The following is a 13274-nucleotide window of genomic DNA, read 5'->3' as shown; positions in this document are numbered from 1 at the left end:
GGCATTTTTGTTTTATGCTCTCATATTGACAGTGTAGCTAAATGTACAGGAGGAGACAGTAGCACAGATTGTTTGAAGGGTCACAAATTCAAATAAGAGCCACCACTAAGTTAGTGGTTAACTCCCACTAAGCTGTTGGTGGGGGCTGTTCACTGCTTATCATGCCGGACACCTTGAATGGAAGCATTTACTTGTTTCTGCCCTTCCCTTTTAACTTGTCACCTGTCTGTCAGTGGGTTGATAACTAATAAGATTGAACAAGTCTTACTACCTTTTGAATAATAGTGCCATGCCACAGAGATAAAACTTCTAATGGTCTCAGTCCTTTTCGGGACCTTGCTTTAGTCTATTGAGCAAATGGGCACCAAGGCCTCATCGGTGAATAAAATACCAGGGATCGAGAAGAGGTAACAATTTATTGCCTGATATTCTTGTTATTTTACAGAATTTAATGGTGGACACTCCAAACATTGGTAATTGTCAGAATGTACACTAATATGGTGTCAGTTTTTTCATGCATGGATACTATAAAATGTAAATATTCCCAAATTGCATCAAAAGTACTTAAATTGCAATCATGAGTCTCCGAAGTGAAGTAATAAATTAATTTCATGTTTTGGATGCGACATTCCGTTTTTATTGTCATTTTTCTTTGTGAAACAAAGGGAACAAGGTTCTGGTGCTTTGGCCACACGAGGAGTCAGTGTTCAGCTCCAATGCAGAACAGAGGTCAGAGGTGAGGCAGCTGCACCTGCTAGCAGCTCAACGCCTTCCAGGAGACGCTGCTGAAGAAGGGATGACACTTGATGTCACTCACGCCTCCGCCTCCAGAACCCAAGCGATAGCCAGCGTCAAACTGAAGCAACTGTGAAGCGGCACATTGGAGAGTGTAAGATTAAATTGCACCGTGTGTGTGTGTTGCAATTTAAGGACACTGAGCAGAATATTTAGAACGGGCCCCTTGCCGGTGTTTCAAGCCTTAGATCTAACCTCTGTGAGCAGAGACGCAGCTGCAGCGCTCAGGTGGTTGGGGATGATCAGCTGGGTGTGAGAATGGATTCCTGCTGGATGGAGCTGCCACAGTGGCTGGAAGCACAGTGAGCAGAGTGTGTGAGGAACCTTGACCCAGGGCCACAGTTTGTAGGACTGGTACGAAAGGACAAAGTTGTAGACTTTGACTCTCTGAGTCTACGTGCTTGTAGAGCCTTCACTTACCATTCCTGTTAAGAGTTCAAACAACAAAGCCCCAAGGCTCCACCAATCACAAGCCTCCGTCACCCTGGCCACACCACCGATTTCTGTCAACGTACAACGAGCTGAGTTTAGTTGCGTTTATCCAGAACTCATTTCTTAAAATTTTGCTGCGATGTCTTCATATTCCCATGCAATGTGCAGCACTTGACCTCTTTTTCAGTGTAAAAGGGCTTGACTTAATCCGGCCACTAGGTGGCAGATTACACCAGGGAACACCCACTGGTTTCATTTTACAGTGCGTATCTTTACCTGGCGCACAGTACATCTGTTCCATGGCTTTGGAGCTGATCTCTGACTGAACCTCACTCCACTGTCCGAAAAAAGTCAAACGCACCTTTCCTGTGAAAACATTGCATTTTATCAAAATCTAAAGTACTGCAGGTTTCCACATGCAATATTTCACAGGTATTTGATGAACTCACCGTTGCTCGTGAGCAGAACATTTTTAGGGTTGAGGTCCCGACACCGGATGCCTTGCTGATGGAGACTCTCCAGGGCCAGCAGAATCTGAGCCCCCCAGACACGTACCTCTGCCTCTGGAAGGCCCCAGCAGGTCGGCATGGCCTTACCTGTAGGCATGGAGGACTTCACAGGGAACCGAGGCAGGTGGCACCAGCCATCCACCTCAATGATCTGGTCTTCCCCTAGCTCCTCCGATTCTTCTGATTTAAGGAAATCATCCACCTCCTCATCCCCCCTGTGGGACGAGGCTCCAGTAGTGCTGGAGGACAACCAGCCCACAAATGATTGCTCTCTTCCCAATGCCACCTTCTCTCCGGGACACAGCAATTCGGAGGCCTCCTCCACACCCTCCCTTGTCTGACTGGAACGTGTTTCCCCTTTGTTCACCCCTGAGAGGGCCGAGGGGATCCCTGAAAATGCCCCCTGTTTCCCTGCAATGCCGTGGCAGAGGGAAGCAGAGAAAGGGACAGAACATTCTATGGTGTCTGTGTGGTCAGAGAATACTGCTCTGTCTGTGCTCCTGAGGACCACCATGCCATTTCTCTCCTCTGTGGTGGGACTGCTGCCGTCTCTCTTCGAGTCTGTGACCACATCTGCAGAGTTTCCCATCAAAACAGATCCTAGGTGTGAGCCATTGGTATCCCATGATGCCCTGCCACAGATCTGGGTTTGGCAATAGAGAGGAAGATGCAAAATGGCAGGGGATGAACTCAAACCGTTAATTTCACTGTTTGGTGATCCTGCTTTTGCAAATGAGGTCTGATTTGTTTGAGGTGGGGTTTGTCCCAGCGGGCTATTGAAATGACTGTCGGTCACTGCATAGGGGTTCATTTGTACACAGTTATGAACTGGATCTGCAACTTTCCAAGCCACTTCAAACTCAGAGCTGCACTCTGTCAGTCCCAATGCAGCTTTATTTGTTTGCAGTTCTGACATGACGTCAAGAGCTTGACTGACACGAGAGCAAGCAAGAGGAAGAGCAGGCTGTTCCTGAGTTTCACCCGAGTGCAAACACAAACTGGGAGCTGGTGGATGGATGCGGGTGTTGACCTGTGTCCTCGCCGAGCCTGAATTCAGAGTTAGCCGATCGAGCTTGGTATAAAACGATGCTGCGGAACGTGTGTTCTGCAGACAACCCGTCTCCTCGATGTAGGAGTGAGTCCCGCAGCTCTCCAGTCGCTGCTGAGTCTCATCCCATGAGGTGGGGAAGTCGGTGTCTGGGCTCTCATCGCTTAATTTATCCGGAATCACCCCCGCGCTCCCTGTGCTGTTGTGCTGGTAGTCTGTGCTGATGGTGGGTGAGGTGTAGCTGGTCTTCAGCTTGATGCTGGGTTGGCCAGAAGTGAAGCATTCTGGGTGTTCCTTGGCCTTCTCGTTCCTCAACTTGTGCAGCTTGGAGAAGAGCCTCCCACCTGAGACAACAGGGGGAAAAAAACACTGGATCAGACATTGGAGCACATTCACTTCTTAGAATCCACCAAACGGTGTCCAAATAGCACTGAGGACGGAGCAGTTGTCAACAGCTCACCTTTGACATGCTCAAGATGCAGGTACACAGCATCCTCGCTGACGTAGAATCTCAGCAGCTTCACCATGTATGGCACCCCCTGAGGAATGATGGTCGACTGATCCCTGCTCTCCCAGCTCGACTTGACCAGACTCTGCAAGAACACACACACACATAATGTCTGATCTTTTTAGAAAATGCACATATTAATGTGAAGAAAACTGTATCTAATCAGAAATGGTTAAAAGAAATGGCCCGATTACTGTCTGTCTGTAACCATGTCTCTCTGGTCACTGATATTCGAGGTGCACTTGCACTGGCTAAAAGGGTGAGAGCTTTCAAGCCGATCAATGCTGGATGATACTCAGTAAGACAGGATGCAGAGCGCTCCCGTCAACTGGCCTGCCCCAGGATATAAGTACTGGCTTCCTGCCCGGCAACAACCCCCAAAACATCTCCACTTTCAGTGGATAGACTATATGTAGACATATGGACCTGTCTCTAATTTAAATGTATTATTACACAGAGGAAAGCACAATCATGGCTTCTCTGGATTGCACCTGTGATTTACTTCAGATTAGTACTATATTCCTGGAAAGAAACTGAATACTCACCTTAACAACAAATGTCTCCTTATTGACCATACTTTGGACAATCAGGACCTTTGGAATTAAAACAGTATAAAATCAATGAGTGTCAGTACACAAAGCCGATACAGAAACAGAGAGGTAGTCAGTGTTACAGTCTTACCTTATCAGTCACTCCCACCACCTTACACATCTCCAGATCCTCCACAGGTGAACTCAAGTGTCTGATTGGACGGAATCTCAGGCTGCTGTAACCCTGGTGATGAAGGCCACGCAGGATGTCAGCGACAGAACAATGAAGCACAAAGCAACCAAGACATGTTTCCCACAGTGTTTAAGATGAGTAAATCTCAGTGTGAGACAGAAAGGCACCGAATGTTTCATCTAATGTAAGAAGCAACAGAGGACGTGCTCTTTTGTGTTCATCAGAGTACAAGCTAGGAATGCTTATTTATACAATATCCGACTTATGTGAACACTAAAAAGGCCTCAACCCTCTACTGGAATTACAATCACCGCACATTCAGAGCAAATGAGTGACTTTTTGTAATAAAGTATAGTAAAGGATGATAGATTGTCTTACCCCTAAATGAGAGCTTCCCTTCCCCAAGTTGTCCTGCAGATGTGTTATGAAGATTTCTTCAGCTCTCTTCAGATATTGGGTTGTCTTCCTCTTCACAGCCTCCCGACGTTCCTTGTTTGGATCCACTGTAAAACAGTTAGACTCAATTAGAAAAGAAAAACACTAGAGCTGTGGCAATTCACTGAACCTAACAGACAAGACTGACTAAACCTAAGTCTTTATCTAGGATAATGATTAGTTACACACAGCTTAATGTGTACACTGTGAGGGGGAAATGTCTGTTACTTCCTGTTTTTTATTCTGTCCCACATGTTCCCATCACATGTCTTGTGCAAACACGCCTCTTCAAATTCCTCATTCACAGTATTACATGGCTTAAATACTTGTGTGTAAGACAAGATGTTGTCCACTTACGCTGAACCCCATTCAGCAGCAAGTCCACCCCGTTCTTATAGTAACTGAAGGCGGCCTCATAGTCCTCATTGACCTCACTGTCCAGTGCCATGCGGATCTGCTTGGCCGCCTCCACCAGGTAATCTCTCTTTGCCATCGCTGCCTTGTTTTGGACCAGATGGGCCTAAGCACAGCATAGAAAGTTAGACAAGACTGCCGATTGAGCTGGACTTGATTCAAACATTGTCGAAAGTCAAGGTACGCAAGCTGTCTTGTTGAATTAGAAACTGAAACTGAATCTCAGGTTGCTGTAAGCTCTGACAGAGTGTTCTTGGGACTCACCTTTGCTCCCCTGTCTCGTCAACAACAGGACACATCTCTGTCTGGTGTCACGTGGCTCGGCGTGCGTCTGCCCCCAGTGACTCCCAGGCTCAGGCCTTTGAGGCAAAGCAACGTCATCTGAGCCAGTGGAAACAAAGAGTTAACCTCCAGCACAGGAAGTGAGTACAAAGCATGTGCTTACTATTTCTGGTGAATGGAAAGAAGCAGAGTTGCAAATGTCCAAGATGACAGGGAGATGTTGTGTGTCTCAGGTAAATTCTGTAGTGTTGTCTCTCTGGAGGATGGTGAAAACCTAAAGATTACACTGGTGTGGACACCCAAATCTTACTGTATAATCCCAAAAATGCATGCTACACTGTAGACTCACACTGACATTAACCCACACACTTATAATCACATGAAGTGAATTATTTCCAAGAGGCAAATACATTTTTTGCTGACCCAAATTGTATAAATAGAATCATGAAATAATATGCAATTAATCTTTGTTTACATTGTACAATTGTATTACCAGTCAGACAGGGAAGGCTAATGGCGACTAGATTGATGTAAAATGTCCCCATTCTCTGAATGTGGCTACAGCCTGAACCACAAACATGACACACACACACACACACACACACACACACACACACACACACACACACACACACACAGCCTGACTGCAGTCATGGAGGCGACATCCTCTAAGGAGTGTTATGAAACACACAAAGCCACCTTCAGTCTCCTCCATCATCATCTTCTCAACATGCACTCCCATAGCTAAAGAGTTAGCCATCACAATGATGAATACATGGATAAATAGCTTAGAAAACTGACACACACACACACACACACACACACACACACACACACACACACACACACACACTCTGTACCTGATGTGAGGCGAGCATGCCCTGGACCCTCCACCCGCAGTAGCAGCGTCAGCAGCATCAGCAGTGGCGGCCACACACTCCTCTCAGGAGCCGGGGAGGAGGACAGAGCTCAGGCGAGGCTGCCGATTGGCTGAGCATGATGTCACTTTAGGGTACCATTTCACACAAGGCGCTCACTTCCCCCCTCTCATCCTGACAGAGGCTGGTCGATTTAAAGAGACAGTACTATTTTTGGTTACACTGACTGAAGGCCATTTTCAACCCTGACTATTTCTTCTAAAATGGATTGTGCTTATCTTTTAGTGCTGAATATTGACAAGTCCCATATGACAATAACTGAATATATAAACTTGATACTAATTGCAGGATCCACTATGAATGGAAGGATCACCCTGCCCCAGAATATATAATCTGCTGGTGCCCAGTACCAGATGGAGCCACGCTCCAGTCACAGCACAAAGGAGAGTCGTCGTCCCCCCCCGTCCCCCCCCCCCCCCCCAAGGGAGGGCCGGTTTACAGAAGGGGGTGGAAGCTCCATCACGGAGCAGGATGTTGGGGGGCCTGAGATGTATCAGTTCAATTCAATTCAGTTTATTTTGTATAGCCCAATATCACAAATTACAAATTTGCCTCAGAGGGCTTTACAATCTGTACACATACGACATCCCTGTCCCAGGACCTCACATCGAATCAGGAAAAACTCCCCAAAAATAACCTTTGACAGGGAAAAAAGGGAAGAAACCTTCAGGAGAGCAACAGAGGAGGATCCCTCTCCCCGGATGGACAGATGCAGTAGATGTCATGTGTACAGAATGAACAGCATTTATAAAGTTACATAAACACATTACATGAATATGACAATGTATGAATGGAACTCCAATCCATGAAACAGAAGGAGGTAGAGAGGAAGGGGGGCGGGGCGCGTCAGCAGGGCCAACGCCGGTTCACCAGGCATCAGACACCTCCAGGTCCAATGGACCCTATGAGACGTGAAGTCACAACGACTCCGGGGAGGAAGCAGAGTTAATAAGGTGCAATGGAGAGATGTCAATTCATCCATAAGGAGAGAGAGAAGAGGAGATAGGTGCTCAGTGTATCCTAAAACATCCCCCAGCAGCCTATAAGCCTATAGCAGCATATAGGCTGGACCAGGGCAAACCTGATTCAGCCCTAACTATAAGCACTATCAAACAGGAAAGTCTTAAGTCTATTCTTAAATGAGATGACTGTGTCTGCCTCCCGGACTGAAAGTGGAAGCTAGTTCCATAAAAGAGGAGCTTGATAACTGAAGGCTCTTGCTCCCATCCTACTTTTTAGGACTCTAGGAACCACAAGTAGCCCCGCATTTAGTGAGCGCATCCGGTTACTCATCCGGTTCATCTAACCATTGTCGTTCTCTTACCGTCCTCCTGGTTCCTTTGGAGACTTCTTGGAAGAACTAGATGTCCTCCTATCAAACTTCCCAGAAAATGGACCCCCCGCTCATCCTTCTGGGTGACTTTAACATCCAGACTGAGAAGTCAGTGACCTGCTACTCTTACTGTCTTCCTTTGCTCTCTCTCTCAGTCCTTCCCCTCCTACTCACAAAGCTGGCAACCACCTTGACTATATTTTCACCAGAAACTGCTCTACAGCTAACCTCACTGTAACTCCACTTCATGTTTCTGACCATTTCTTCATCTCTTACTCTCTCCCACTTTTTGGAACTGACAACCCTCCCACAACGGATTCTGCACCTGTCCGTCGCAACATCCGCACCCTCTCACCCTCCTCTCTGGCCTCCTCTGTTCTGTCAGCCCTCCCCTCAACCGATTCCTTCGCACTTATGCAGCCTAACTTCGCCACTGACACTCTTCTCTCTACGCTGTCTTCCTCCCTTGATTCTCTCTGTCCTCTTACGACTCGAAAGGTCCGCAAGTCCTCTCCGGCTCCGTGGCTATCCGAACCGGTGCGCGCCGAGAGAGCCACTATGCGAGCAGCGGAAAGGAAATGGCGAAAATCCAAACACGCCAGCGACCTGCTTGCCTATCAATCTCTTCTCTCCTCCTTCTCTGCGTCCATCTCTGGCAGCCAAAAGTTGTTCTATCAATCCAGAATCGAATCCTCTTTATCTAACCCTAAAAGCTCTTCTCAATTTTTTCCAACCTCCTTGACCCCCCTGTTCCCCCCCCTCCCTCCACCCTTCTACCAAGCCACTTTTGTTGACTACTTTACAAAAAGATAGACGACATACGCTCTTCATTTACTAATCCATCTTCCTCAACTACACCTCCAGTAACTTTTACCTTCTTCCCCTTGTTTTTCCTCTTTTATCCCCCTGTCTCCCAATCAAGTTCTTACCTTGGTAACCTCTGCCCGCCCAACCACCTGCCCCCTTGACCCCATCCCTTCTCACCTTCTCCAGTCCATTGCTCCGGACCTTCTTCCCTTTCTCACCCATCTTATTAACACCTCCCTCTCAACCGGCTGTTTCCCTAACTCTCCTCTGAAGGAGGCAAGAGTCAACCCTCTCCTGAAGAAACCCACTCTCGACCCATCTGAAGTCAACAACTACAGACCTGTCTCTCTCCTTCCCTTCCTCTCCAAAACTCTAGAGCGAGCTATCTTTAACCAAGTCTCCTCCTTTCTTCACTGTAACAACCTTCTAGACCCCCACCAGTCTGGATTCAAGACAGGCCACTCAACAGAGCGTTCACACTGCTAGAGCAGCCTCTCTCTCCTCTGTCCTCATCCTTCTAGACCTTTCCGCTGCCTTTGACACAGTGAACCACCAGATCCTCTTGTCCTCCCTCCAGGACCTGGGTATCTCAGGCACCGCGCTCTCACTCTTCTCATCCTACCTCACAGACCGCTCTTACCGGGTAACCTGGAGAGGATCTGTGTCTGAGCCTTGTCCTCTGACTTACTGGGGTCCCTCAGGGTTCAGTCCTTGGTCTCTTCTCTTCTCTCTGTACACCAACTCTCTTGGCTCTGTCATTCGCTCGCATGGCTTCACCTACCACAGCTATGCTGACGACACCAACTGATCCTCTCGTTTCCCCAATCTGAAACACGGGGTAGCAGCACGAATCTCTGCCTGTCCTGACCGACATCTCTCAGTAGATGTCCGCACCACCACCCTGAAAATTAACCCGGACAAGACTGAACTTATGCCCTATGTCAGCTGGGATAGGCTCCAGCGCCCCCCACGACCCTAATGAGGATTAAGCGGTATTGAAAATGGATGGATGGATGGAAGGACTGAACTTCTCCTCCTTCCAGGAAAATGCTCTCCCACCCACGACCTAACTATTAACTTCAACAACCTCAGTGCTGGTTCCGACTCCGACTGCCAGGAACCTCGGAGTGACGCTCGACAGTCAACTCTCCCTGACTGCCAACATTGCCGCAATAACACGCTCCTGTAGGTACATGCTGTACAACATCAGGAGAATACGACCCCTTCTCACTCAGAAGGCGGCACAGGTTCTGGTCCAGGCTCTGGTTCATCTCACGGCTGGACTATTGCAACTCCCTCTTGGCAGGTCTACATGCTAATGCCATTCGACTACTACAGCTCATCCAGAATGCAGCTGCCTCGACTGGTCTTCAACCGACCGAAATTTACCCACACTACTCCGCTCCTCCGCGACCTTCACTGGTTACCGGTGGCCGCCCGCATCCGCTTCAAAACATTGGTACTGGCGTACCGTGCTGCGAACAGATCGGGTCCAGTCTACATCCAGGACATGGTCAAACCGTACACCTCAGCCCGTTCACTTCGCTCGGCTTCTGCCAATCTGCTTGTAGCTCCTTCACTTCGAGCTAAACACTCTACAAAATCACGACTGTTTGCTGTGCTGGCTCCTCATTGGTGAACAAGCTTCCCATTGACATCAGGACAGCAGAAAGTCCTACATCTTCCGGCGCAAACTAAAAACACATCTTTTTCGACTATACCTTGAATAGGTAGCACTAAATGCCGTAGTAGCACTTAATGTCCCTTAACGATAGCACTTTAGTAGCACTTAAATGGCACTTACGGATAGTACTTTGTAGTTTAACTTTATTGAAGAAATTGTACTTGCTTGATTCTTGTTGGTTCTGAGTTTGGACTCCACGGTTTAATGCACTTATTGTAAGTCGCTTTGGATAAAAGCGTCAAGCTAAATGACATGTAATGTAATGTAATGAGCGCAGCTCTCTAGTGGGGCAATATGGTACTACAAGCTCCTTAAGATATGATGGTGCATCACCAATCAAGGCTTGTAGGTGAGGAGAAGAATTTTAAATGTGATTCTGATTTTACAGGGAGCCAGTGCAGAGCAGCTAATACAGGAGTAATGTGGTCTCTTTTCTTAGTTTGTGTGAGTACACAAGCTGCAGCATTCTGGATCAACTGGAGGGATTTAAGAGACTTATTAGAGGAGCCTGATAATAAGGAGTTGTAGTAATCTAGTCTGGAAGTAATTAACGCGTGAACCAGCTTTTCTGCATCTTTTGAGACAAGATGTGCCTGATTTTTGAAATGTTACATAGATGAAAAAATGCAGTCCTTGAGATTTGCTTAACGTGGGAGGTTAAAGGACACAGTCTCAATCAAAGATAACGCCGAGATTCTTTACAGTGGTGTTGGATGCCAGGGCAATGCCATCTACAGAAACCACATCACCAGATAATTGATCTCTGAGGTGTTCAGGGCCTAGTAAAATAACTTCAGTTTGTCTGAGTTAACATCAGGAAGTTGCAGGTCATCCATGTTTTATGTCTTTAAGACATTCTTGAATTTAGCGAGCTGGTTGGTCTCCTCTGGTTTGATCGATTGATATAATTGAGTATCGTCTGCATAGCAATGAAAGTTTATGCTGTGTTTCCTGATAATATTGCCCAAAGGAAGCATATATAAGGTAAATAAAATTGCTGCAACCTTATCCAAAAAGAAGGAAGAGAGGGGTCTGGTTCAGTTCAACGATGACTTTACACCCTTTCTCAAATGTTCATTCAGTCACACTTTATTTTGCACCCTTTTAGAGAAAGTCAGTAAAGATAATTTGCATTAATCACAACACAGTAGATCAAGAACAACAAGGCATCATTCTTTGTTGTACCTCACATTGTAGGATGCTTAATAGCCATTATTGTACATGTAAAGCCTCTGATCAGATTGTAGTGCAAATTGACACATTTCTCCTGGAACTTCTAAAGGGGAATGCTCATGTATCTTTCCTCTCCAGTCTTGGTGTCTTATGTGTAATATCTCCTCTATCTTCAGATCTCCTGGCCTGGTGGCATACATTACCCACAATCCTTTCTCATCAGCTGAAAAGTCTACTACCAGATACTGTTTTGGTGAACAATCTTTGTGATTTGTCGGTGACAAACAGAGGAGGTTAGATATAATTTGGACATTCTGACTGGGTTGGCAGCCTGTTAATATATAGTGTTACCATGGACGATGGAATTATTACCAGTGCCTTCATACCCTTGTGGCAAACTGTGGTGTGTGTGAAAGAGGATCTTTGAATGAGTTTGTCATAGTTAGAGTACAAGTAGAATTCATACAGGGACTGCTGTATGCACCATACCAGTACATTGACTCATAGCTTTGAACTGGTTGGGAGTCTTTACCCCAGCCCCCATACTGGTATCCTGGGTTCAAATGAGCATTCAGTTGGATGACTGTAGGCTTGCCGATGCTCATGATTCCTGGGAGATTGCAGTTGAATGGGAAGAAAATAAAACGTAATTACCGTCACATGCAACCTGCTGACCAGCTGCTGACAAACAGAACTGGCTGATGAGCCTTACCAATATCTGTCTTGATGATCTCCTGCACCTTCTGGCACTCCTCCAGCTTCCTCTGCAGCTTAGCGAACTCAATGTAGATCACCTCCAGGTTGCTCTTGTCAAAAGTCTCCAGTTGGTTCACAATTAGGGTCATGTTGTGAATCTGGCACAAACAGACACAGTTACTACAAGATATAACCAATACAGTGATGAACGGGGAAGCTGAGTCTTGAACTTGTCGGGCAGGAACACACTGCAAACACACTCCAGACCTCCACCAGACGTGGTCCCGTTTCCCGAGTCCCAGTCTTCCACCGGCTGCAAGCAAACTCAATTATTTTACTTAGATAGACCACAGAATGATATTCTGTAAGGAATAACAGTCATCTTTTAAATGTACGAGCCAGAGCCGCACTCAGTCATCGAGAGAGTCGCAGCAGAGTCCGATCATTGTGTCTCTATTGGTGAGATGCCTGGCTGCTGCTCTGATGTACGGGGTTTACATCCGCCATATAAAAAAATTATAAAACATGTGACATCCGTCCACATAATCATTTGCATCCTTGAGATCAGTGCATGTGTGTTTACTAAACACACTATCCTGGGATTACTATTTATGATTGTGGGGTTTTCCTCTAAGAATGTTTAGTATATTTACTCACTGGCAAAACTTGGTGCACTAACTTTGAAAAAAACCAACACAATGAAGTGTTTCAGAATCAGTATATTTGACAAAAAGGCATCACTTTGGCACTTGTAATATAGTGTTTTTATGTGAAGTGAGGAGACTTTTCCTCTTGCTTATACTTTTATCTCATGTTACAGTACCTCAAGTGACAATAAGACGTTCCCTCCTATTTTTATGAATTGGCACCAACATGTGGCCTGAAATGACACAAAGTGTACAAGCTCACTATAAAACAAAGCTGTTTTGTAGTCAGAGTTTCCTAAATTAGTATGCTTTATCAGCAAAAATACAAAAGTACTTTCACTAGACATGTGATAGTTGATTTTCAATTTATCTTTTCAGTCAGTTTGTATTTTCATTAGCTGGGGCTAGAGGGTAATTGGTTCAATATTAATCTCAAACGTTCATGACACCCAGGAGAAAAACTGAAAATGCGTTATGAAGCGATTCATTCTGGATTCATCCTGTCCTCCAGATTGGAAAAGCAGACGTGAGCATCGTTTTTCTTTTGTTCAAGCAGCACAGAGCAATAACTGCATGTTGACCTTCACACTCTGAAGTATAATCATGAACATATACAGTGACTGATTATAACAGATGGGCTGCTGCAGCACACTTTGTACTTTATTATTTCATCTTTAATGACAGTATTGCCGTAATGTAGTTTATATATATTTTCCCATGTTCAAATAATACCATATTGGATTGAGCACACTTGATCTTTCATTAGATTACCTGAAAGAATATTTAAGCATGTATTTTGTTCCTTATTGAATGAATCAATACGTAATAGTAGTATTTATATGCCTAAAAT

General features: G+C 45.8%; 1 protein-coding gene and 1 pseudogene across 1 annotated transcript; both read right to left on the bottom strand.

Moving 5' to 3' along the window:
- Positions 1-397: 397 nt before the first annotated feature.
- On the bottom strand, positions 398-6097 carry rps6kl1 (ribosomal protein S6 kinase-like 1). The gene is made up of 12 exons (XM_034563376.1): positions 6007-6097; positions 5129-5245; positions 4808-4970; positions 4394-4518; positions 3974-4066; positions 3838-3885; positions 3245-3377; positions 1677-3128; positions 1504-1593; positions 1216-1298; positions 991-1086; positions 398-865 (listed from the first exon to the last, which is right to left on the bottom strand). Exons 3-12 carry the CDS (start codon positions 4941-4943, stop codon positions 755-757), a joined length of 2367 nt encoding a protein of 788 aa, XP_034419267.1. The 5' UTR covers positions 4944-4970; positions 5129-5245; positions 6007-6097; the 3' UTR covers positions 398-754.
- Positions 6098-9101: 3004 nt separating this feature from the next.
- LOC117751574 lies at positions 9102-12284 on the bottom strand (annotated as a pseudogene).
- Between the last annotated feature and the right edge of the window lie 990 nt (positions 12285-13274).

The sequence above is a fragment of the Cyclopterus lumpus genome, chromosome 22 (genome assembly GCF_009769545.1).
Source record: "Cyclopterus lumpus isolate fCycLum1 chromosome 22, fCycLum1.pri, whole genome shotgun sequence".
Taxonomy (NCBI): Eukaryota; Metazoa; Chordata; class Actinopteri; order Perciformes; family Cyclopteridae; genus Cyclopterus; species Cyclopterus lumpus.
The sequence above is the reverse complement of the archived record's forward strand: the minus strand, read 5'-3'. Positions and strand labels throughout refer to the sequence as shown.